Consider the following 23,597-nt stretch of genomic DNA (forward strand, 5'->3'; position numbering starts at 1 on the left):
ATAAATGCAGAATAACCCTCTGCACCTTAACAAGTGCCATTTTATTTGTGGTGCACCGCCTATGGGTAGACACCAGAATTACAGGAAAATAAAACATTAACAAGGATTGATAACCCTTGTGCTGTCTTAGGGGGAAGAAAAACATGGATTAAAAAAAAGGTAAGGAGGGGGGGTCATTTTAAAAACGCATACCCCCCTTTGGTATTGACCCCAGACAGGTACACCCCCGTACACCCTCCCGCAATCGAAGAGGGTCGAGTTCCTGAAAAAATTTTTTTGTACGTTTCAGGCACCCTCTATATCCCCGACTGGTAGAGGGCGCCAAACCCCCCTTTTCTTTTTTGTCCCCGTCCAGCAGAGGCCGCCATTTCTCCATTTTAGTTATACCCCCCGACCACCAGGGGTCTTGTTTTCCACCGTTCATTTCTATACCCTGCGTCTAGGGGTCACTAATACCCCATTCTCTTTTATTGCCCTCAGCCACCAGGGGCGCCACTTTTTTAGCAACCACCTTCCTCCCGCTGGTTCGTGGGGTTCGATTGACCCCAAGTTTTTTTTTTTTTTCTTTTGTGTGGCCACTGAAGGGATTGGCGCTGGCTCATGGGGTGCGATTGACCCCAAGTTTTTTTTTGTTTTTTCTTTAGCATTCACTCTTCTCTCATGGCCCACCACCTGGGGTCTCGCTTTACCGGTTCCCTTTCACCCGCTGGCTCATGGGGTGCGATTGACCCCAAGTATTTTTTTTTTTTCTGTAGCATTCACTCTTCTCTCATGGCCCACCACCGGGGGTCTCGTTTTTCCGGTTCCCTTCCACCCGCTGGCTCATGGGGTGCGATTGACCCCAAGTATTTTTTTTTTTTCTTTAGCATTCACTCTTCTCTCATGGCCCACCACCGGGGCTCTCGCTTTTCCGGTTCCCTTCCACCCGCTGGCTCATGGGGTGCGATTGACCCCAAGTATTTTTTTTTTTCTTTAGCATTCACTCTTCTCTCATGGCCCACCACCGGGGGTCTCGCTTTCCGGTTCCCTTCCACCCGCTGGCTCATGGGGTGCGATTGACCCCAAGTATTTTTTTTTTCTTTAGCATTCACTTTTCTACATCACCCTTGAGGCTTTTCGAAGTGTACTGTTTGTGTTTACGTTTCTTTTTTTTTTATGTGATCAAGAAAGGTCAAGAGAAACAAATGAACAAACCTAAATGGTTTTCTGCTGCTTTTTTAAAAAAAAAAAAATAACCGGAAGCAATTTCAGCTTCCATAGTTTTCTTCTTCCGTTACTAGCTAGTTAGTTCAAACCAATTTGGTCTCCAGAGAAGATGCTCTGGTTGTTTTTGCTGTCCTGCAGTCTGGTTCTGTCCAATTCCGGACAGACAGTCAACGGTGAGTGGCTCGACCCGTTTGACATGCTAAACTACGAGGCGAGGACCGAAACAATGAAGAACTCTGAGGTTGGTCAACGTGGGATGTTCGTCAAATCCAACTTCTTTGAAACAACTTATTTTTTTTGATATTCAGTTAATCTTACTTGCCCCACAGTCACAAGCCAGCAACACTGGTGCTGCTGATCCGCAGCAAAGGGAGAAGGTAAACCAGCCTGTGGCCCACTGTAACCCACATGTCATGGATCTACAGAAACAGGTTCGTGTTTGAGCTTTCAAAGAGAAACTGATGGTTCCAACTCTGTACGGGGTCTCACGGACCCCGCGAGACAGCGCGAGGTGCCACTGTTTGGTTCCAAATCGGTACGGGGTCGCTGGGACCGTGCGAGACAGCGCGCGGAGCCTGTGTTTCGTTCCAATTCTGTACGGGGTCTCACGGACCCCCGAGACAGCGCGCGGAGCCTGTGTTTCGTTCCAATTCTGTACGGGGTCTCACGGACCCCGCGAGACAGCGCGCGGAGCCACAGTTTGGTTCCAACTCTGTTCGGGGTCTCACGGACCGTACGAGACAGCGCGCGGAGCCTGTGTTTCGTTCCAACTCTGTACGGGTTTCACGGACCCTGCGAGACAGCGCGAGGTGCCACGGTTTGGGTCCAAATCGAGATGGGGTCGCTGGGACCGTGCGAGACAGCGCGCGGAGCCTGTGTTTCGTTCCAATTCTGTACGGGGTCTCACGGACCCCGGGAGACAGCGCTCGGAGCCTGTGTTTCGTTCCAATTCTGTACGGGGTCTCACGGACTCCGCGAGACAGCGCGCGGAGCCTGTGTTTCATTCCAATTCTGTACGGGGTCTCACGGACTCCGCGAGACAGCGCGCGGAGCCTGTGTTTCATTCCAATTCTGTACGGGGTCTCACGGACCCCGCGAGACAGCGCGAGGTGCCACTGTTTGGTTACAATTCTGTACGGGGTCCCACAGACCCCGCTAAACAGCGCGCGGAGCCTGTGTTTCGTTCCAATTCTGTTCGGGGTCTCACGGACCGTGCGAGACAGCGCTCGGAGCCACAGTGCGCGGAGCCTGTGTTTCGTTCCAATTCTGTACGGGGTTTCACGGACCCCACGAGACAGCGCGCGGAGCCTGTGTTTCGTTCCAATTCTGTACGGGGTCTCACGGACCCCGCTAGACAGCGCGCGGAGCCTGTGTTTCGTTCCACTTATGTTCGGGGTCTCACGGACCGTGTTAGACAGCGCGCGGAGCCTGTGTTTCGTTCCAATTCTGTACGGGGTTTCACGGACCCCGCGAGACAGCGCTCGGAGCCTGTGTTTCCTTCCAACTCTGTACGGGGTCTCACGGACCCCGGGAGACAGCGCTCGGAGCCTGTGTTTCGTTCCAACTCTGTACGGGGTCTCACGGACCCCGCGAGACAGCTCGCGGAGCCTGTGTTTCGTTCCAACTCTCTACGGGGTCTCACGGACCCCGGGAGACAGCGCTCGGAGCCTGTGTTTCGTTCCAACTCTGTACGGGGTCTCACGGACCCCGCGAGACAGCGCGCGGAGCCTGTGTTTCGTTCCAACTCTGTACGGGGTCTCACGGACCCCGCCAGACAGCGCGCGGAGCCTGTGTTTCGTTCCATATCTGTACGGGGTCTCACGGACCCCGCGAGACAGCGCGAGGTGCCACTGTTTGGTTCCAATTCTGTACGGGGTCTCACGGACCACGCGAGACAGCGCGAGGTGCAACTGTTTGGTTCCAAATCGAGACGGGGTCGCTGGGACCGTGCAAGACAGCGCGAGGTGCCTGTGTTTCGCTCCAATTCTGTACGGTGTCTCACGGACCCCGCGAGACAGCGCGCGGAGCCTGTGTTTCGTTCCACTTCTGTTCGGGGTCTAACGGACCGTGCAAACAGCGCGCGGAGCCTGTGTTTCGTTCCAATTCTGTACGGGGTCTCACGGACCCCGGGAGACAGCGGTCAGAGCCTGTGTTTCGTTCCAACTCTGTACGGGGTCTCACGGACCCCGCGAGACAGCGCGCGGAGCCTGTGTTTCGTTCCAACTCTGTACGGGGTCTCACGGACCCCGCCAGACAGCGCGCGGAGCCTGTGTTTCGTTCCATATCTGTACGGGGTCTCACGGACCCCGCGAGACAGCGCGAGGTGCCACTGTTTGGTTCCAATTCTGTACGGGGTCTCACGGACCACGCGAGACAGCGCGAGGTGCAACTGTTTGGTTCCAAACCGAGACGGGGTCGCTGGGACCGTGCGAGACAGCGCGAGGTGCCTGTGTTTCGCTCCAATTCTGTACGGGGTCTCACGGACCCCGCGAGACAGCGCGCGGAGCCTGTGTTTCGTTCCACTTCTGTTCGGGGTCTAACGGACCGTGCAAACAGCGCGCGGAGCCTGTGTTTCGTTCCAATTCTGTACGGGTCTCACGGACCCCGGGAGACAGCGCTCGGAGCCTGTGTTTCGTTCCAACTCTGTACGGGGTCTCACGGACCCCGCGAGACAGCGCGCGGAGCCTGTGTTTCGTTCCAACTCTGTACGGGGTCTCACGGACCCCGCGAGACAGCGCTCGGAGCCACAGTTTGGTTCCAATTCTGTTCGGGGTCTCACGGACCGTGCAAGACAGCGCGCGGAGCCTGTGTTTCCTTCCAATTCTGTACGGGGTCTCACGGACCCCGGGAGACAGCGCTCGGAGCCTGTGTTTCGTTCCAACTCTGTACGGGGTCTCACGGACCCCGCGAGACAGCGCGCGGAGCCTGTGTTTCGTTCCAACTCTCTACGGGGTCTCACGGACCCCGCGAGACAGCGCGAGGTGCCACTGTTTGGTTCCAATTCTGTACGGGGTCTCACGGACCACGCGAGACAGCGCGAGGTGCCACTATTTGGTTCCAAATCGAGACGGGGTCGCTGGGACCATGCGAGACAGCGCGAGGTGCCTGTGTTTCGCTCCAATTCTGTACGGGGTCTCACGGACCCCGCGAGACAGCACGCGGAGCCTGTGTTTCGTTCCACTTCTGTTCGGGGTTTAACGGACCGTGCAAACAGCGCGCGGAGCCTGTGTTTCGTTCCAATTCTGTACGGGGTTTCACGGACCCCGCGAGACAGCGCGCGGAGCCTGTGTTTCGTTCCAATTCTGTTCGGGGTCTAACGGACCCCGCGAGACAGCGCGCGGACCCACTGTTTGGTTCCAGTCGGCGTTGGGTCTCACGGACCCCGCGAGACAGTGCGCGGAGCTACTGTTTAGTTTTAGTTAGTGTTGGGGTCGAACGGACCTACAAGAGAGCGTGTGGAACTATTTTTTTTTTTTTAGTATACATTTTTAGCAGATTTTCACTGAGACTCTTTTTGTGAGAGATTAGGGTCCAAAGCTTCCTCTGATGGTCTGAGTCTCAGAACTCAGGTCAGTGTCCCTAAACTTGGGCCGGAGCCTCTTTGTAAGCCCCCTTGTATCTAACGCTACAACTAATTTTGTTTCTTTTGGTATTTGGTAAGTAAATACCATCGACTTCTGCTGACTTTTCCAACACACTCTTGTTTTGTTTTTGTTTTTCTTTTTGAGTAGAGCTGCATGAAGGTTCTTTGGACCGTTTCATTTCCACCCCACTCTGTTGGTGCTACGGCGAGCGGGAGGTCTGGGTCATCAAAGTAACGTCACAGCAGACAGCTCTGGCTGCCATTCCTTGTATATGGTAATCACTTCATTTAACCTGTGTATATGCTGACCAAAATCATGTAACCTTTGTGTGTGGTAATCACTTTATCTAACGTGTATATACTGACCATTATACGATTAAAAATGTACACACCAATGTATTTTTTTTTTTAATTTTTCAATCTTTAAAAACCGAGATTGTGTGATGTATCCAATAATTAGAAAAATATCTCTTCAAATAGTCATGTTGGGACAAAACCCATGAGCAAAAAAGAAAGCGAATATGCAACGTTGAGGTTCCAGTTTGACTTTTATTCGAACAAGGCAAAAAAAAACTGTACAGTAGGCATCAGGGAACAAGCTCTATTGAGTTATCATGGAACTGGCATCTATACAACATGAGCAGTTAGCCATTTTGTTCAACATCCTACATCCTACTCCGTTTTTGGGAGCTCTCCCTGACCCGGACGATGCGCTCCGCTCTGCGAGACCTCTGAGTGGCAACGAGCCTCGGTAAGTCCTGTCTCTGCGGCGATACTCCCCTGACGACTGGGAAGTCGGTCGAAGGACGGCAATCTCCTCCAGATTGATTCGAAGCCCTCGGAGCAGAGCGTCGCCATCGCCGGACGAAGCTGCTTTTCGTTTCCCACGGACGAGACGGACCCTCGACGGGTCGGCGTGTCGACATCGTGGGCTCGGGCCGCCAGAGCAGAGCCGGGCTCCGATTGCTGGAGATCCCCTCGCGTGGGCTTCGGGGCTCCAGCCGTGGCGTCGCCTTCGTGCGCCTCCGAGCCTCGCTTCAGCATCCAAGGGTGGGCCAGTATGTCTTTCAGCATCGGTCTCTCTTCGGGCGTCCTGCTCAAACACCATTTTATCAGGGCCACGCAGTCCTCAGAGAGGTCTTTTTCGAATCTAAGCTCGCCCAGTAGGAGCTCCCTGTCGTTTCCAAATGGTATGTCCCCGTGCACCATGTCGTACAAAAGAATCCCCAACGACCAAACCTCAGATGGAAGAGCTTTGTAGCATCCTTGTGTGAGCCGTTCGGGGGGCCCATATGCCGCAGTCCCGTGGAACATGTCGTACACTTTGTCGGGTTCAAGAAATTCGGCGGAGCCAAAGTCGATGAGTTTCAGCTCGAGCGTCGTCAGGTCCACCAGCAGGTTTTCGTCTTTTACGTCCATGTGCACAACACCGCGGCTGTGACAGTGGAGCAAGGCCTGGATGACCTGACCTAAAAATTCTCTGGCCGTGTCCTCGCGCAGACGCTTACTGATCGTGATGTATTCGTACAGATCTTGCGTGTTCTCTGGCTTCTCCGTGACTATCACCCAATTATACGGGGTCTTGTAAAAGTCCAGCATGCGGATGATCCCAGGAAACGGAGGGTCTTTGGAGACCATTTCCAAGGCGACAGCTTCGAATGGCTTACTGGTCCCATCAACCTCGCAGCATCTCGTACGCGAGAGCGGGATAATCTTCAGGGCCACGGAAATCCCGTCGCTTCGCCTCTTTCCCAGAAACACTTTGCCGAAGCCCCCCTTGCCCAGGCAAAAGCTGGTCTTCCAGTACTTTTCCATGGCAGAAGGATTGATTTTTCTTTTTCTCTCTCTCGAACCTTCACTGTCGCGCTCTTCACGGAGCAACTTCCCTCCAATCTTTGTTAAACTCGCGTAAGGTTACTATGACCTCTCTTGGTTTGCACGGAACAAGTTTTAAAGGGCCTGTGATCCAAATCTTCTGGTCTAGTTTCCGTTTCCGGTCCGCCACACTCCCGTCAGACTTCAGCGAGGCAGAGTCAGACAGAGAGGGAGAAGGAGGACACTGGAAGAAAAAGAGGAAACGTTAGAAGGTGGGGCCTTCATTCTGAAGGAGGAGGAGGCTGATTGTAAGCCCCCCCACACCCGCTGCAGGGAAAGAGGGAGGGGCAAAGAGGACAGTGAGGTCCAACCACAGAGATTAAGACTCAGTGCAGCGTGGCAGATTTCTACCAAGGGCCCGTGCAAAGCCAGTTGTCACGCTGCAAAGAGCAACACAGAGGAGGGCAATCTTTCCTTTGCATACTCCCCTCTTTTTCCACTTTGCAGAATCTCACAAGGCTTCGTGTTGCTGAACCTGGATCGCACAGCTTAGAGCTCAGGACCACGTAAGTGAGTTCATACTTTAAATCCTAATTGATCAACGGTTGGCTTTTCTCTTTTTTTTTTTTCTTTTACAAAACAGTCGCCCTTTTCGAGCACAGCTTATCGTACCTCGAAGAGTCTAAAGCTGCCTTTGTCCGGGGTGAATGAGGGTCACTGCTCCAGAGGCGTCTCTGTGTAACATTTCCAGCATGTGTCTCCAGTTGTAGTAGAACGCGGGCTTGTAGCTTCCCACGGAACCTTGAAAGTTGACAAGGAACCCTTGGTAGTCTCTCACCGATACCTCAGGCAGGCCCACGTCTGGTGCGAACTTCACGTTGAAGTAGTACACGGGGTCCGTGCGGGGGGTTTCGAGCCGGAGGCCCTGCGAACCGCACATCTGCGCGACCGCGGCGGACTGATTAAACAGCAGGCACAGGACGCAGCAGGAAGGCTGCGGCACGATGTTCGGCTCGCCGTCGCCCGAGCGCTGCACCTTATCTCGTTCCAGAACATATTGCTTGTAAGCCTCTGGGGACATCAGAGTCGTCAAGGGGCCCGTCCGCACGTTGACCAGCATTCCTTTGCAGGAGTTGCGATTAGCGCACCTAGGGAGCCCTCTGTCATTCAGCATCTCCGTGAGCAGGGCCCTGTCGTACGTGTTACGGGCCAGGGCTCGTCCCGGCACCGCGCGCTCCGCGAAAGATGCCATGAGCGGTTTCGGGTTCCTGGCCAGCAGCTCCAACACGGCCAGCACGGGGGTGCAGCGTGGGCACATGGGATTGGGGTCGCCGTTTGCCTCGCACGAGCATCTGCCCGGCCGAGGCTCGCACTCCGGGAAGAGGACGGCGAGGTCGGCAGACGACAGGTGTCTTCTCTCTGCCGCACGCTCCAAGACGCGAGCCTTGATCAGCTCCCTGCCGTCTGAGACTTTGCCCTCGTCCAAACATGGGGCGTCCGAGGGAGGCTCCGCAGCCCGTCGACCCGGATCCGCCGCTTCGCACCAGAGGGAGCGACGCGCGGATGGCTTCCCGCGAGGCACGGGTTTTGAGCACAGCGAGCAGGAGACGCCCTTCTCTCGGACCCCGTCCGAACAGCCCGGGCACATCCAGAGGCAACATGGTTTCTCGACGAGTCCTGCAAAACAGGCGCACGTGGAACAGATGAACCCGCGGAGGGACGGGCAGCTGCTGAAGTGAGGCTCCGTCAGGTACCAGTGTGGGTCATTCACGAAACAGGTCTCGCACACCCTGGCTTCGCAAGGACATCGGAGCTTGACGCCGGCTCTGCTCCTTTGCTTGCTGCCTTTGACCAAGGTCACCAGACACGACAGGCACTTTGCGCACCCCGACCGCTTGTCGACCCTCGCTCTGCCGACCTTGGACGCTCCGCCGACGTAGCTGATCGTGGAAACTCTCCTGTATAGATTCGTAGACTTGAGAGCGGCCTCCACTGAGGCCTTCTGACGCTTTCTTTTACACTCCATCAACAGTTCGACGGGTACCCTCCCTGCAAAGGCGTCGTGAGGGCCCTCTCGAGGAGCTTCCCCCTCTCCTCGCGACATCGTCGACATAACACCCGTGGCCCCCTCCGCCGTCCGAGGAAGCTCAGTCCACGATGGAAGCGAAGCGGGAGCTGTGCTGCTCCCTGTACAGGGCCTTGGCGCTAGACCCCGTGCCAGTGATCGGCGGCGTGCTGTACGCCCCCGGAACTGAAGGCGTGAGCCTGAGGTCTCTCGGAGAGGGCACGACCAACTGCTCCCACCACAGGTTCAACTTTAGGCATGCAGTGGACGCGTTGCTGCGACATGGCACGAAAGAAGGGCCCTGCACTTGCGCGCAACGGATTAGCGCGTCCGCGGAACAGCGCTACAGAGGGGGGGACGGCGCAGATGTTCCGAACCCCGAACGCCGCCGACGGTGCGCCACCAAACCGGGCGGGCAGGGCTCCTCCCGCGAAATCGCCAGAGCCCAGTCCCAAGTCCTGTGGGCGTACGAAATGGAGCCGGTGGCAGCGGCGTACAGGTGGCTGATGTGCAACCGGAGCGCGAGATACCCCAAATGCTGCGACTCTGTGTTGGTCTACCAGGTAGACCGTTCCAGGACCCTGCCTCCGGGACTGTACGTGTACAAATCACGCCCATCCCACTTCGGATGCACCGCAGAGAGACCCCTCTGTGTGGTGGACCAGTTTAATTTTCGTGTCCAGAGACGGGGACCGGTTTCGGTGGAGGAAGAGCCGCATTGCTTCGAGAGTGCGCTGCCCAAGGAGATAACCCTGGAGCTCTTCCCGGGCCGCGACAACTTCAGCGCCCTGTACGTGATAGGGCGCGCCATCACGGCACCCACGCCCGAATACGGAAACAGGCTTTTCGGAGAAGCCCTGGCGCTCGACCTGGTGTCTCCGGAGTCATGCGAGAAAGCCGTCGCCTGCAAGCACCACCTGATCGGCATGAGAACGGAGCAAGCCTGCGTGATAGACCTCCGCTGGAACTCCTTCGACGTGATGAGCGCTTGCATGAAGGCGGTTCCGAAGATCAGGGGAATGCAGGCGGTGGTCTGGTCCAACCACGTGCCCGACCCTGTGAAGATCGAGTCCGATGTGCTGGCCTGGCTCTTCGGGTACGTCACCGTGCTGCCCGCGGCCGTCCGCAGCGTAGACTACAAAAACGAGAGTCTCGGCGTGCGCTACATCATCGTAGACGTGGATGGTTTTTCGGGGACTCTGCCCGAGCCACCCGAGGGTGAAGCCTCCTGCTTCGCGCACACGTACTTCGAGGGAGATGTCGGGCTCGCCGCGGCGGCCATCGGTGAGCTCCCAGAGGCCTCGAGCAGGATGGGCTCCCCGCGGGCAGGATCTCCCGCTTTCTGGTACGAGCTGCCGGCATCCCTGGGCACCCTGAAGCCCACGCCTTTCAGCAGCGGCTCCAGGTCTCGCCGTGTGTGTGAGCCGCAAGGCTTTCGGGACCAGTTCAGGACCTGGGCTCTCGGGAAGACGGACGGGGCTTGCTGCCTCGCCATAGCCGTGCAACACACCCTGTACTACCACGCGAGAGACAGAGAGTACAGACTGATGGTAACGCACACAGTGTTGGACGGCGACACCTCGCTGAACATTTACAAACTGTGACGCCGAGTCAAGATGACAGGGGGGCGCTCGTGATGCTTACATGGCGGGCGTCACGTGAGGGATATTAACAGACTTTTCAGAATTTTCTTCGAAGCGCGAAGCGATCCAGTGAAAAGGACGAGGCAAAGTTATAAAAACGCAGTGAAAAAAAAAAACTAACCGCGTCTGTGACAAATCATAATCATTATCATCATCATCATCATCATCTGAGTCCTTTCCTCTGTCTCTCACCCCTGCCCAACCATTCCTCTGTGTTATGTTTTTTTTGTCAGTTGCGCAGCTGAGCCCATGGATCCAAAGGACGGCGTCTCCAAGTGGCTGGTGGCAGCCGCAGCACTGCACGCAGGTGCTCTGGAACTCCACGTCGACCGAGACTGCTTCGACTGCGTCGAAGAGGCCATCTGTTACCTCTGCAATCGGGCTACGTGGGAGATTCCACCGGGGGAGCGGGACCGCCTCGCAGCAGAGCGCAGAGATTACTTCTACCACCCGCAAGACCTAAGGGGCTCGATCGGACTAAGTTCGTTTTTCGTCTCAGGCCAGTGCAAATATTGTCAGCTGTGCAGAGGGGTGAAAATACGTTTCGAACCATCGTTGTGTCGCCACGTGCTGGAGGTGGAAGATCGCTGCGATAACCGCGCACCGCAAGAAGTGGGGCTGAACCTGCGGCGGTTGGAACACTTGGCCACCCTCCACACTCCGTACTTCGTAATGCTCTTCGTCAGCCTGGCCAAAAGGAGGCGCTACACGTTTTACAGATCCCCCGGCGAGTTGAGGGACGTCGCCAGGCACCTACTTCTAGCGCTAGGTCCCGACGCATCCCGGCGCTCGCCTCACGACCCAGAAGAGGAGCTTCACCTTCATGCCAGCATCCTCAAGCTCTGGTGGAGATATCAGGACAAGCAGAGCACCAGGCTAGGCGTTTCGATTCCCTACTACTTCAACCTGGGCTCGGAGCTGGAGAGCTGGTCGTGGACCCCGTCGACCGACCGCTTCGAGCTGAGGATGCCCGAACCCCTCTACGGCTTCGTGAGGAACCATTGCCTGTTTCACGAGCTGAGGGCCGCGCCCGGACCCGAAATGACGAGCCAAAGGACACAGAGTAAGCCGCTGGTGAGGGTGCGCGAGGTGCGCACCTCGCTCCACGGGGACGTCTCCGTCGTCCTGAGTGTGTTGGTTTCCAACAAACACCTGGAGCAAACCTTGCACGAAGCCGCGAGGGCTTACGAGAACCAATGCAGAGCGAGGCGGAGGGTCAGGCTGAAAGACGAAGGACAGGTCTTTTCACCGGGGGTCGGGCAGCACTACCCTCAGCTCGATTGCATCGCGCTGGAGCAAGCGGGAGGAGCGCCGTCGACTGTCATGCACGTGGTGACAACGTCGGGGGCCGGGTGGCTGCCGCTCCACAGCTGGCTGAGGGAGACCCGAGGAAAGCAGGTCCGCGACGTCGTGGTCCGCAGAGCGCTGGTCTGCGTGTTGGACTCCCTGAGAGACCTCCGCTCCACCGATCGCCATCCTTGCAGAGTTCTGTACCAGAACGCAAAGGATGACGACTCTCACAGCCGCACCTCCAAGCTCTCATGCGCCTTCGTCATCCACCGACACACAGGGGAGACAATGTCGCTGCTCCCCTTAGTTTCCATGCCCGGGCTTTACAGGGCCTCTGCGCTGACCGACGACGAAGACAGTTTTCGTGCCGCGTGCTCCAACTTGGCGCTGAGCGTGCTGCGCGCCGGAGCGCTCCCGGACGATGGCTCGACAACGGAGGCCGCCATCTCTGAGTTTTGCAGGACGGGCATGGCGGACGCTCACCTCTGGTCCACGGTGCTGGATTGCCTCGGGAGACCGCCGCGGTCCGAAGAGACGGGCCGCTGGCCGCGAACCGCGTGGCTGGGGCCTGGGTCCAGGGATCGCAGCTCTTTGAGAGAGCGGTTCGACTGGTTGACGCGGTGCGACGGGGCCGCAGCGGCGCCCGGGCTCGCCTGCATGATAGAGGTCCTGAAGGAGGACGAGTTGTCCTCGCTGGGGCCAGCGAGGAGGACACCGGAGCGCTGTAAGACCCTCGCGGAAATTCTATCTTGCCAGGCTTCGGGACGCGCCCGTGCCACCAGTCCAGCCCGAACCAAGACCGGCAGGAGGAAGCGCAAGAGTAACACGCTGAGCAATCCGCACGTCACAAAAAGCATGACGATGGATCCCTGTCAGCCGCTTTTTCCAGAGGCATCCCAGTCCGCGAGCCAGCAGACGCTGGAAGAATGCTGCGGCCTGGAGCACATTCTGAAGATGAGCAGCGATCTGACAAGGGAACTGGCTCTCTCTCGCGGGTCGTCGAGCGAACCTTCGAGCAAGCCGCGGACCGTGACCTACCTAGACGCGGACGTGAACCCCGTGAACGAGGGCCTCCTCTCTGCGGAATGGGAGAGATTGACAGACTGTGACAGAGGCTGCCACAGTTCGCCCAGTGCCAAGGTCGAAAAGCGGGACGCCCTCGCCGAGCTGCAGGACTTCGGACTTTGCGGCGAGGACGAGGCGAGCTCCCTTCGCTCGACCGGCTCCCTCCACACGGCAGGCTCCCTCCACACGGCAGGCTCCCTGGACTGCATTGTGACAGACAACACTACGAATCTCTTCTTCGCCAGAACTGACATCGACAATTTCCAGAGCACCGACATGGTGTACAGAGTCTTACAAGAGTCCTTTTACCCCGAGCAGAGCACGAGTGCGGACACGACTCTAACCCTTCTTAGCCTAAAATCGGAGGACCCCTTGCTGGAGACGACCCGGTGCGACGGAGAAGAGGCGCTCGTCGCTTCGGGAGGACTCAACCCCTCGGGAAGCGCAGATAGGCAGTTGCTTCACGGCCCCATCCGAATGGAGGACAGTCGCGGCGAGGAGGACAGTCTCAGCTCGGCCAAACGCGAGCGGGTGCATAAGGCTAATTGCATGAGATGGAGGTCCAGAGGGCTCTCGCGGCGGGAGAGGCAACTGTCCGACTGCGCCCGCTTTCACCCCGTCACTTACCTGGTTTCGAGGGACATAACCGATTTGATCAGCAACCTCACCGTGAAACGTCACTCAGAGGAGGACTGCGTCAGCAGGCCGTGCCACGGACTCAACAAGCCGGAGCGATGGGACGCGTGGGGCCAGGGCGCAAAGGACAAGCAAATGCAGCGGGGGCCAGCTGTGTTGGACCTGGTACGCGGATCAATCACTTGCCAAAGGTTTCTGTGGAGGATGGGCAGAGAGTACTCGCACAGGGACGGGGATATGACGAGACGGGGGCACGCCCGGTGCACGAAGCTCTCATGGCCCACAGGGTTTGCCTACGTGCCGGCGGTGGAGCGCACCGTGCTCAACTGCGAGCTCTCGGAACAGTGGTACTTCACCGTGGACCTCTCCGCTCCGCCGGACCGGGGTTTCAGGCTCACGGAGATTCTCGTGGACAGTTTGCCGAGCTTGTGCAAGGAGGACACGCCACATCTCCTTCGAGTGCTCGGGAAAAAGACCAACTACCTGGGTGCCGTGTGCACCGTCCAGGACGTCCAGGGCTTGATCATACACAGGATTCACATGGCCTACGAGTCTCTGGTGAATCTGCTGGACATGCACACGCGCCTGCAAGTCCACTCCTTTGCTGCACGCACCTTCGCCCTACACTGCGTGACCAAAGACACGGAGGAAATGGCGCTCGGGGTGTTTGTGGGCGAGAGCCCCGGGTCTGTGAACCTCGGGTGCTCCAAGGGGTCGCTCGTGTCGTGGTTCTACGACGACAAGGTACTGCTGGCCTACCACGTGCTACAGTGCCTCCTCAGAGTTCAGATCCTTTCCCTGAGGGTTCTCGGCTTCACCATGAAGCGCATACAGCCGGCTCGCATTTGGAGGGTCAAGACGGGATTTAGGGTCGACCTGCTGGCGTGCCTTGTCGACACGCTGTACGTCTGGGACGGGAACGGGCCCGCATGGGGTGCTTTGGAAGGTCTGGCCGCCGTGTGGGAAACCCTCTCCCAGCTAAACCTGCGACAATACGTGCCCGACGCGGCAGCTGACAAGCTGAAGCGGGCGTACATCGCCGTTTTCGGAGCGTGCCCGCACTCAGCCTACGGCTCTCCGATGTGCTCAAAGGGCGGCCGCAGTAAGGAGCGCAGCTGCGTGTCGTGGCTCCAGGCCGGGGATATGAGAAACTACTTCAGAGAGTGGACTTTGCCCGAGGACGAGGAGCTCATCCACCAAGTGTACGGGCTGTGCGGCTTTTCCGAAAGAGCCACGGGACCGCGAAGCCCGCTGGAGGACGTGCTGGGTAGAGACGGACGATACGAAATGCTTTCTCTGCCCACGGAACAAGGCTTCGAGGTGCAACCCTACGGCCCGTTTGTCGTACGGATACAAAATCAAGTCATCAAGTGGAATCGGGTGATTGTGGTCGAGCCCGCTGTCGCCGGGCCCGTGACCCTCGCTCAGCTCAACCCGTTGGAGAGGTACGACCTGGTCACCAGAGCGCTCGCCGCCGCCTTTGCCAATCAGAACGAAGAACTCGACGGGGAAGGAGTGGCTGGAGACGGGTGGACCTCGAGAGGGTCTGAGCACACGCACGGTGACGGGGCGGGGGAAAGCTCTCTAGGGCTCCCTCAGCGGGAAGAGGACACTCAAAGCAGCATGTACTATTAGGTTTCATCCACTTCAATTTGCTTCAATTTGTAGCGCACGCACCGTCTCTCACTCGGCAACGGGGCAGTGTACCGAATGTTCCTTCTGACTGTGTAGTGACCCGTGTCGCTTCTACCGAGAGCAGTCGCCATGTACCATTTTTGCAGTTTACTTTATCTCGCATGAAGCAAAGAAACTCACCCTCTGACTGCATTGCGGTTGTGTTCATGTACTTGTGTTCATGTACAGTATTTCCAGTGTATTCCTTTTTCACAAAATAAAGAATTCAGTCGTGCACCACAGAATTTGGTATGTCTTTGATTTTTATTTCCATCACCTCATCGAAACAACAAGGAAAAATAAAAAAAAACATCTGACAGAAAACAGCATAGCTCAGCATCGTAACACTTTGGGTTTCAAGGGCTCGTAATGGTTTCGGGTCCACACGATGTGAGCGCAAGCCCTATCGTAGATCGGGTACGACGTCTCCGTGAGGAGTCCCAAGCGTTTGCCGTGAGCTTCTAGCATGTATTTTACCTCCTGTACACTGAGCCACCTCTTCTCCTCAGACAAGAGTCGCTTCAGCTCAGAGACGTTTTTGGGTCCGTTGACTGTCAGGTACGTCTCTCTGACGTCTGCCCTTTCCGCGTTGAGAAACACAAACTCGGCCGTCCTCGTCACCAGGGACGCGCGGGTTTCCCCTCTGGCCGTGTCATTGAACAGGAGCTGGGCTACGCTGTGGAATCCGCAGTAACCGTCCGAAGGAACCTCGATCACATCGAGGTCGTGTAGCCTCGCGTAGGCGCGGAGCGAGCCCGCTCTGTGATTCGGTCCACTCTCGAACAGAAGTTCGATTGGAGTCGTGTGCGGCGGCAGGCCCCTCATCTGCCACGATGATCCGTCGCATTCCAGAAAGCCCTGCACCCACGAGTTCCCGTGATGGCTGTTGCAAATGTGAAAGAAGGTCCCCTGCGAGCAGACCGTGACGTTGCGCCCGAACAAACCTGCCGCTATGGAGACGACGGGCAGAAACTGTTCAGGCGCTGCGTACAAGTCGCCGCACAGGGCCTTTATGTCTTTGCAGGGCCCTAGGCCTGAGGTAGAATTTCTATCGATGATTTTCGAGGCCAAGTGTACAACAACCGCGAGGGCTTCCACCGTCAGGGCAGCCGAGTCCGACTCTCGGCGTCCGTACGCGCCGACGAACATCAGCCAGAGCGCTTCCGCCAGGGTTTTGCACGGGCGCGACGCCGAGCTGCATACGGCAGGTTCTGAGCTCGGCACGGCGTCCCTGCGCGTCTTGGCGAAAGTCGTATTCCACACGTTCGTCAGGCAAGGCTTTCTCAGACTCGGAACCGAGCTCACCCCAACAAAGCCCGGCCATTCGTTCGCGTCCGCGGTTTCGCTGGGAAAAACCTTTTGGTGCGCAAAGCCGAGACTATCTGGAGAGTCCACCACCAGCAGCGTTTCCAGCGTCGACCGAGGGCAGTCACGCTGCGCGAGTGCCGCGCTCGGAACGTCTTGATCTCCGGAGGCGACCGGGGGGTCTCGAGGGGCGCTCTCAGAGCAGGTCGCTACTCGTTCCGTCCCGTCTGCAGTGCCTGGATGGCGAGCGGTCGAATCGACGTACTGGTTCCCTGGTTCCACCTCGTTTTCCCAGCAATCTGGGTCGCTCTGAACAGACATGCTCTCCAGGTCGCGCGTCGCGCAACTGAGGATAGAACCCCAGTCGTCGTCGCTCTCGCTCAGAGACAGGAGGCAGCCGTGCCAGGGGTCTGAGGCTCGAGCGTCGAGGCTCGCTGGAGGAGCCGCGACGGGCCGCTCGTCGCCGCGATCTAAGGCGCCTCTCATACTGCTGCGAATCCCGTGGGCAATGTCGCCCAGGTAGGCGTAAGGCGGGTCGTCCGGAGACGACTCCGCGTTGCCTAGGCGGGCAGCGAACCACGAGTCGCGTGCCTCGATCGCACTCTTCACCGTACAGGGAACGACGTTTAGGGCCATGAAGAAAGGCAGCTGAGCCGTGAGCTCTGGCACGTACAGCTGTGCCGCGCGCAGCACGGTTCGAGCATCGAGCAATCCCTCAAACACGATCAGCATGGCTCTCACGATGCTGCGGTCGTTGTACCCGCGGACAGAGTAGCGGCAAGACGGGTCTGGGCCGACGTCGTCCTCTCCCCAGTCTCCTGTCGTGGCGCGTCGGTCGATCTTCAGTTCCATGGCCGCACGCAAGTGCCTGTCTGCGTCCGTTCCTCCCGGGTTGCGAGCCAGAACCTCGAGAGCGCTGGGACGAGAGTGCAGAGCGTTACCGTACACCAGCACGTACCACGCCGCAAAGTACAACAGACCCGCCACGGTGACTCTCACCGCGGACCGGCCGTCCGCCTCTACTCCTCGCCGACCCCGCTCTACTCCTCCAAGGTGACGAGGCGCAGAGAGTCTCAACCCGCTGGCCGCGAACGATAGCGCCAGGGTGGAATTCACAAGCGCGTCGGGTAAGCTTTCCCCTTCGGCCGCGAAGCACGGCAAAACGCCTCTCGCCAAAGCCTCTTGCATCGCCTCCTTTTCGCTCTCACTCGTCAACCCTGCGCGCGTCAAGAGGTCCAGGGGGTCCTCGAAATAACGTTCGTAATGCTCGCGCTCCACAGCGACCCACCCTCCGGAGGCGGTGGGCAGAGGCGAGTCTGGTCGCACGAGGTCCTTCACCCGTCGCCATCCTCGCGCCAACGTTTCTAGCGCGTAAGCGGGACTCGGAGACGCGGGCAGAGCCAGGGCCTTGAACAGCTTGTGGCAGGACCTTGTGGGGTTGACAAACACAGGCCAGAACAAGCTGGCGTCAGCCCTGAGAGAGCTGGGTCGAGGCACTTTTAGGCTCAGACGGTCGAGAGCGCACGGCGACACTTTGGGAAAGTGAAGCGCTATGGCGGCCGCTATCGCTTCGGGATCCTGAGCCCGGGCCTCGGTGTGACTGGGGATCTCCGCCGGGGCGACCGGGGTCCCGGAACCCGAGCGACGGAATGTCCTCGGCGCAGGGAGCTCGTACAGCACTTCTCCGGCGGGGGGGACCCGCATGTCCCGCTCCTCGAGGCGATCCCTCGGGTCGAGCCCAGGAGAGACAAAGCCAGTGTTCAGCGCTGCCGTCTCAAACAGTCTGGGGTCCGGCGACACGCTCGTCGTCAGGATGCCTTCTCCCCGGGCGTCCTGATCGTCGAGGAGCATGGGGAGATGATCGTTTGCGTACAGCACCACGATCTTTTCCAAATCCAGCGAGCCGTTTCGCTCGTAGGTTTGAAACGCGACGCAGTGCGCGGCCACCGAAAAAGCCCAAGCGTACATCGCAGCAGCCCCTCCGTGCTGGCGCGTCTCGCAGGCCGGCAAATCCTCTTCTCCTTCCCCGTTCCCTCCTTCTTCTCCTCGTCTGGGGATTTCTCCTTCTCCTCCACCCCCATCTTCTGATTCTGCAAAGTTTTCCGATACGCAGCAGGCGCCCGAAAGGTCCGTCGCAGGAAACGCGGCTTGCTTCTCGAGCGGAAGGAGGGAATGAACGACCCAGCACAGTTGAATCACGGCCTCGTTGCGGACCAGCCAGTCGCGTTCCCGAGAAGCCTCGACCGCAGCGCACTCCATGAGAAATGCGCAATGGGTAAAAATCACCCGACGGCACTCGGAGCACGACAGCTCCAGCATGGAGCTTTCGCAGCGCCGCACCGCCTGCACAGCGGACCAAGGGGTGTATCCGCAGAGCCTCATCTCCCTCACAATGGCCCGAGCCACGACGCCAAGGTCCTTCGCCTCCCCCGGCTTGCAACAAGGACAAGTCGGGTGGCCCACGAACCTCATCTCACTGTCTGGCGAGCGCGGGACCTCGCGAGCGTCGTAGAACTCCTGAGCCCAGCCCGGTTTCAGTTCGTTGCAGGTGCCACAGTTCCGTTTGCGCATAACGAGCCAGTCAGATCTCAAGATCTTGTGAAGAACCGGCGCGAAAGCCACATCGACGAAAAAGGGCCCGAACATCTCGATCCCGACGGTTGCGTGTTCGCCCCGCCTGAGCCACTTGCTGGCGAGGTGCAGCAGGCCATCGTCATTTTTCTGCTCGAGCACAAATCGTTTCAGGTCGGGCAGGTGAGAGCAGACGTGAGCTGCGCTTCGCAACCGGCCGAGTGCCGCCGCACACTGGTCCACCTCTGACAGCCAGGTTCCGTATTCCGCCGCGTCTCTCAGGTGGACGCTGCCACGGATCGAGGCGAGGCAGTTCCGCACCGTGTAGTAATGCGCGGTCTCGTCCCCGTCCTCCGGGTTGATGCCGCGACCGTACCTTGTCTCGTGCGACAGCACGTAGGGGACCATTCGGCCGGACGAAGCCTCCTCGAAGGTGACCGGCCTGACCGAAATGGATGCCGAGACCCCATCAGATTCCTGGTGCACTGGCTTGTACACCAGGGCCCTGCGCAGGGAGCGCGCGGAGGAGCAATGCGGACAGGGGTCATTCCGGCCGTCAGGTTCAGCGTCGACACCGCCGACCGTCAAGTAATCGCAGTCGACGTCCATGGTAAGGGGGGTGGTCGAGTTGGGCCCGCTGCCGGCCGCGTTAAGTATCTTACCGTGTCCCGTCCCACCCCCATAGGCACACCTTCAGAACGCGAAGAAGGAGCCGGCGGCCTCAAGCCGGCGCCTCGATGCTTGGGCCTCCGTGAGCTCACCGCGTGCCTTGCTCAGGCTGAGCTCCAGAGAGCCTTCGTTCCTCACGACCTTTCTCAACTGAGAGATCAGTAGGGATCTCTCGTAAAGCAGGCTCTTGACGGAGATGTCGCCGATTCCGATTAGGCTCTCGAGAACCGCCAGGTCGCTCCTGATGTCAAAGTAGGCGTCGTTCAAGTGAAAATCCCAGCTCCACATGCCGGAGCCTGCCTCGTCGAGAAGATCGCGCACGTCTTCCACGTGCCCTACGAGGACCCTGTCCCGACCTTCTGAGCTTCGAGGTCTGGCTCGGGAAAGTTCGACGTCCAGCATCCTGAGCGTCCGGGCGCAATCGTCCCCGACGCGCCTGGGCACCAGCAAAGACGCCTTGACAAGCAAGCGACCCACGTACGCTCTTGCCTCGCTCCACGGCTCGCCGTGGCTCACCCCGGGTCTGTCCCGCACGATTTCCACAAATTCCAGCGGCGTAACATCCCTGGAAATCTTTGCGCACATCCCCCTCCACACCTCCATGTATCTCACGTACAGGTCGGTGTAGCGCTCCAGGATCATCCGCAGCGCCTCGCCGTCCGTGTAGCAGGAGTTCAGCGCTTCGCACACGGTCGCCGCCGCCGACGCAGACTCTCGACAGGACTCTCCCTGCCCGGACTCCCCACGCGTGCGATCGTGAGTCCTCCTCGCGGAAAGGCGGACCATTTCTCGGACCAGGTTGTTACGGCCCAGAGCAGCTTGAACCATGAAGTGCAGGCGTTCGTCGCCCGTGTCGACCCTCAGCTCGGGATACCTCTCCAGCACGGTTCTAAAGCCCAACATGAGCTCGGACACCGTTTTCGTGTAGCAGCCCAAGGTCCGTCTGTAGCTCTCGGCAGCGGACTTGCAGTGGGCGTCGTAGGCTTCGCACTTGAGGCACCGGGCAGGCCCTTGTGGTGGATCTCCCGGACCGAGGCCTCCGTCGCTCAGAGAGTCTTCGCGCCGGCGTCTTTCCCGTCTCACGGGTACCCAGGAAATGCTGTACTCGCGTTTGTCCGCGGGTTCGCCCTCAGGTTCGCCTTCGCTGCCTTGAGAGTGCACAGACATGCTCTCTTCGCTTTCGCTGCGCCTCAGGTTCACTAAGGACCTCTCGGATGGAGAGTCCAGATCGAGCGACTCGCCTTCTGTGTACATTTCTACGTCGTCTTGTGGGAACCTTCCGGCTCTGCGCTCGCCGCGCTCCCCTCCGCTCGTCTCACGCTCCCTGCGTTCCACGCTCTCCCTCCGAGCCCTTTCCTCATACCTCCGAAACGCAGACTCCACAGCCTGGACCAGCGTTGCCTGCTGCGATCCGCTGGCATGTCCGGCGGCCCGGCTCCACGCGGAGCAGAAAGTCGCGGTCATGTCCATGGGGTAGAAGCCTTCGGGAGCAGCTCCCTCGAAGCCCGTTTGCCTCCGAAACGTTTGGGAGGGGGCCGTTCGGGGCCAATCGTCCGCATGTGTGATAAGTACATCTGCTACATCTACGCGTGCCTCTGCGCCGGCAAAGCGGAACTCTCGGACGACGAGCTGGCCTACCTGTTCGGGACACGGGGTCGAAACCTGCGAGCCCGCCTTCATCCGCAGTGGCTCGAAGGCTACCGTTTGAGGTGCCGCCACGCATACGAGCAGGAACGTCGGCGGCGCCTGCGCCAGAGCCCCCTGAGCTCCTCGTCGACGCTTTATGCGACGCGGCTGGGTGACGGTGCGCTGATCACCGCCGACGAGGATGGAAGACTGCTGAGCATCCAGCGATTCGCGGAGCCCCGTCCTCCCAGGAGGCTGCGGCCCGCAGACAGCGCATTCGCCGTGTTCAGGGAGACCCTGTCTGTGTTCTCGGACGTGGCCTTCAGGGCGCTCGCAGGCGGTGGGGCCGAGCCCGCTTTGGTGATCTCGAAGCGCTCAGAGATCGAATCGGGCGGCTCTTCCCACTGGTGGCCAGAAACGAGCGTGGGCTACGAGGTCGAGGAGAGGGACGTGAGCGGAGCCGAGGTCGTCCCGGGTATCATCTACGCTTCAGATGGCCTGTCGCTCTACCAGGTGGTGTCTTCTTGGAAGGCTCGCGTTTGCCTCGTCTTCTCGCCCGACTGCCGCGAGGAGGTTGTCCGCACGCTCTGCGCCCTTGCCTTGGGCGACTGCGGGCTGGGGACGCGGTTCGCCCTGCGGTGCGTGCTACCCGGAGAAGGCGACCGCGCGTTCGACCTGAGGGAACTGGAGCCTAAAGATCCTTGGTTCCCGGGGCCCGCGCTAGGCCCCGGCGCCAGCGGGAGGCAGGGATTTCTACGGGAACTGGACGGAACGGCGGAAAGTCGCCACGGCGCATTCTCCGGCCTTGCGGCTCTGAGGGAGGTGATCTCCACGCCACTGGCGTTCTCGGTGCTCGCCGAGAACGACCACGTCGCCGTGCTGAGGCACCTTCTCAGGGATGCTCTGGTGATCGTGCCCAAGTCGAGTCCGAACGCCAGAAGGGGCACGGGCCGCCAGGACACTGCAGGTGTGAGCAGAGGCGGGAAGACGACAGCACGGGAAACCCGGGAGGCCGAAAGCAAAAGCGAGAGCAGATTGAGGACGAGGACAGCTGCGGAAGGCCCGAGCGGACGGCTCACCGAATGGTTTCCCAGCGGGCACTCTGTGCTGGAGATCGAGACAGGCGCGCCAGGGGCGCCCCGCCTGCTGATATCCTCGCCGAAGGTCGTCCGAGGGAACTCTAGATCACCGTCTGCAAGCAGGACGCCCACGTTGCGTGTCTACAGGACCCCTCGGTACAGCGGTGTCATGCCGCAGGGCTTCAGGTCAGAGGCGTACCTCTTCGATCGGGCCGTGTGTCTGATCCCCGGGGGCATGGACGTGATCGCTCCTCCTCAGCTCGACGGCGCGAGCTGCGCGGCAGTGCTGTACGCGCTGGAAGTCTTCGCGAGGCTGGCGGGCCCAGACGTACCGACGAGCCTATGGTTCTCGGGGCCCTTGGAGTGGACAGAGGCGCGGGCACTGGTCCTTTCTTACCTGCGCATGGAAAACGCGGGCTTCGAACGAGGTTCCAGGGAAAGCAGCATTCGCTTCGAGGCGAGCGACTGCTCCATTCTGTCGAAGCTCAGGCAGATCGTGTCAGAGCACGTACCTGGCACCTGTCCTCGCCTAGCGAGTCTTGGGCCGTCCGAGTCGCCCGAGCGCCCGATGCACGAGGATTTGGAGGGGGACCTGGCTCTGCTGCGGGGCACCCCGAGCAGGGCGCCGCTCTCGGACGCCAGGGGCATCAAAGAGGCAGGTCCGCCGGCCCGCGTGGATTCTCCGTCGATCTGCGAGAGGACCACGGGCCACATCGTCCTTTTCGGGAGGGGGCTCGGGCCGAGCTCTCGTTTCAAGTGGGTCACGATAGGCATACGCACGCTGGGGCCCGCCGACTTGAACATACTGAGGGTCTGCGGGGTGTTTCACTCGAGACGCGGCCGTCACAGGGCCCTCCTGAAGATTCCCGACACGCAGGGCGTGCGCCCGGGCTCCCGCGCATCAGGTGGCGCCCGTTGCACGAGGCTCACCGAGGACTTGCGCGAGATCGCCGCCTCCTCGACTATCCCGCCGCCCGACTGCTACTTTCAGCTGAATTACGCCCCGGAGACAGGGAGGGAACGTATCTGGAGCCGCTCCGGCCACGAACTGGAGCGCTTCCCGCTCACAGCAGACGCCGCGTCCAGCCTGGAACGGGCCGTGCGCAGCGATCAGGCCATTGGTTACGAGGAGCGCAGGCTGTCGCGCATTTTCAGATCTTCCCGCCGGACGGCCGGGCGTTGCGAGCTGGAGCTGGCCGTAGACGAGCCTTTCGCTCGAGGCCCGTGTGGAGGAGAGCCCCCACACACGCGTTCGTGGCTCAGGTCGCCGGCGGCGGACCGACAGTGCCACAGCGCCATCGGGGACGGAGAGTTCTTCCCCACGGTCGAGGTGGCGAGGACCGAGAAGGAGTCGAGCGGGAGCGTCTCGG

The 23,597-nt window shown here is 59.4% G+C and overlaps 2 protein-coding genes and 1 pseudogene across 3 annotated transcripts in view; 2 read left to right on the forward strand and 1 right to left on the reverse strand.

Moving 5' to 3' along the window:
* The first annotated feature begins 1,232 nt into the window (after window positions 1–1,232).
* LOC144994584 (uncharacterized) overlaps window positions 1,233–23,597 on the forward strand; it is a 31,810-nt gene continuing 9,445 nt past the window's right edge. Inside the window, exons 1-2 of the mRNA XM_078952953.1 lie at window positions 1,233–1,447; window positions 1,536–1,637. Of these exons, the coding sequence (XP_078809079.1) occupies window positions 1,316–1,447; window positions 1,536–1,637 (234 nt within the window). The 5' untranslated portion in view covers window positions 1,233–1,315. The remainder of the gene's footprint in view (window positions 1,448–1,535; window positions 1,638–23,597) is intronic.
* On the forward strand, window positions 4,945–14,938 carry LOC144994467 (uncharacterized). The gene is made up of 2 exons (XM_078952366.1): window positions 4,945–5,064; window positions 10,546–14,938. Exon 2 carries the CDS (start codon window positions 10,562–10,564, stop codon window positions 14,936–14,938), a length of 4,377 nt encoding a protein of 1,458 aa, XP_078808492.1. The 5' UTR covers window positions 4,945–5,064; window positions 10,546–10,561.
* On the reverse strand, window positions 5,462–6,604 carry LOC144994585 (serine/threonine-protein kinase pim-3 pseudogene; annotated as a pseudogene). Its single transcript, XR_013658157.1, has one exon. The product of XR_013658157.1 is annotated as a serine/threonine-protein kinase pim-3 pseudogene (transcript).

The sequence above is a fragment of the Oryzias latipes genome, chromosome 9, assembly GCF_053564925.1.
Source record: "Oryzias latipes strain Hd-rR chromosome 9, Olatipes_Hd-rR_3.1".
Taxonomy (NCBI): Eukaryota; Metazoa; Chordata; class Actinopteri; order Beloniformes; family Adrianichthyidae; genus Oryzias; species Oryzias latipes.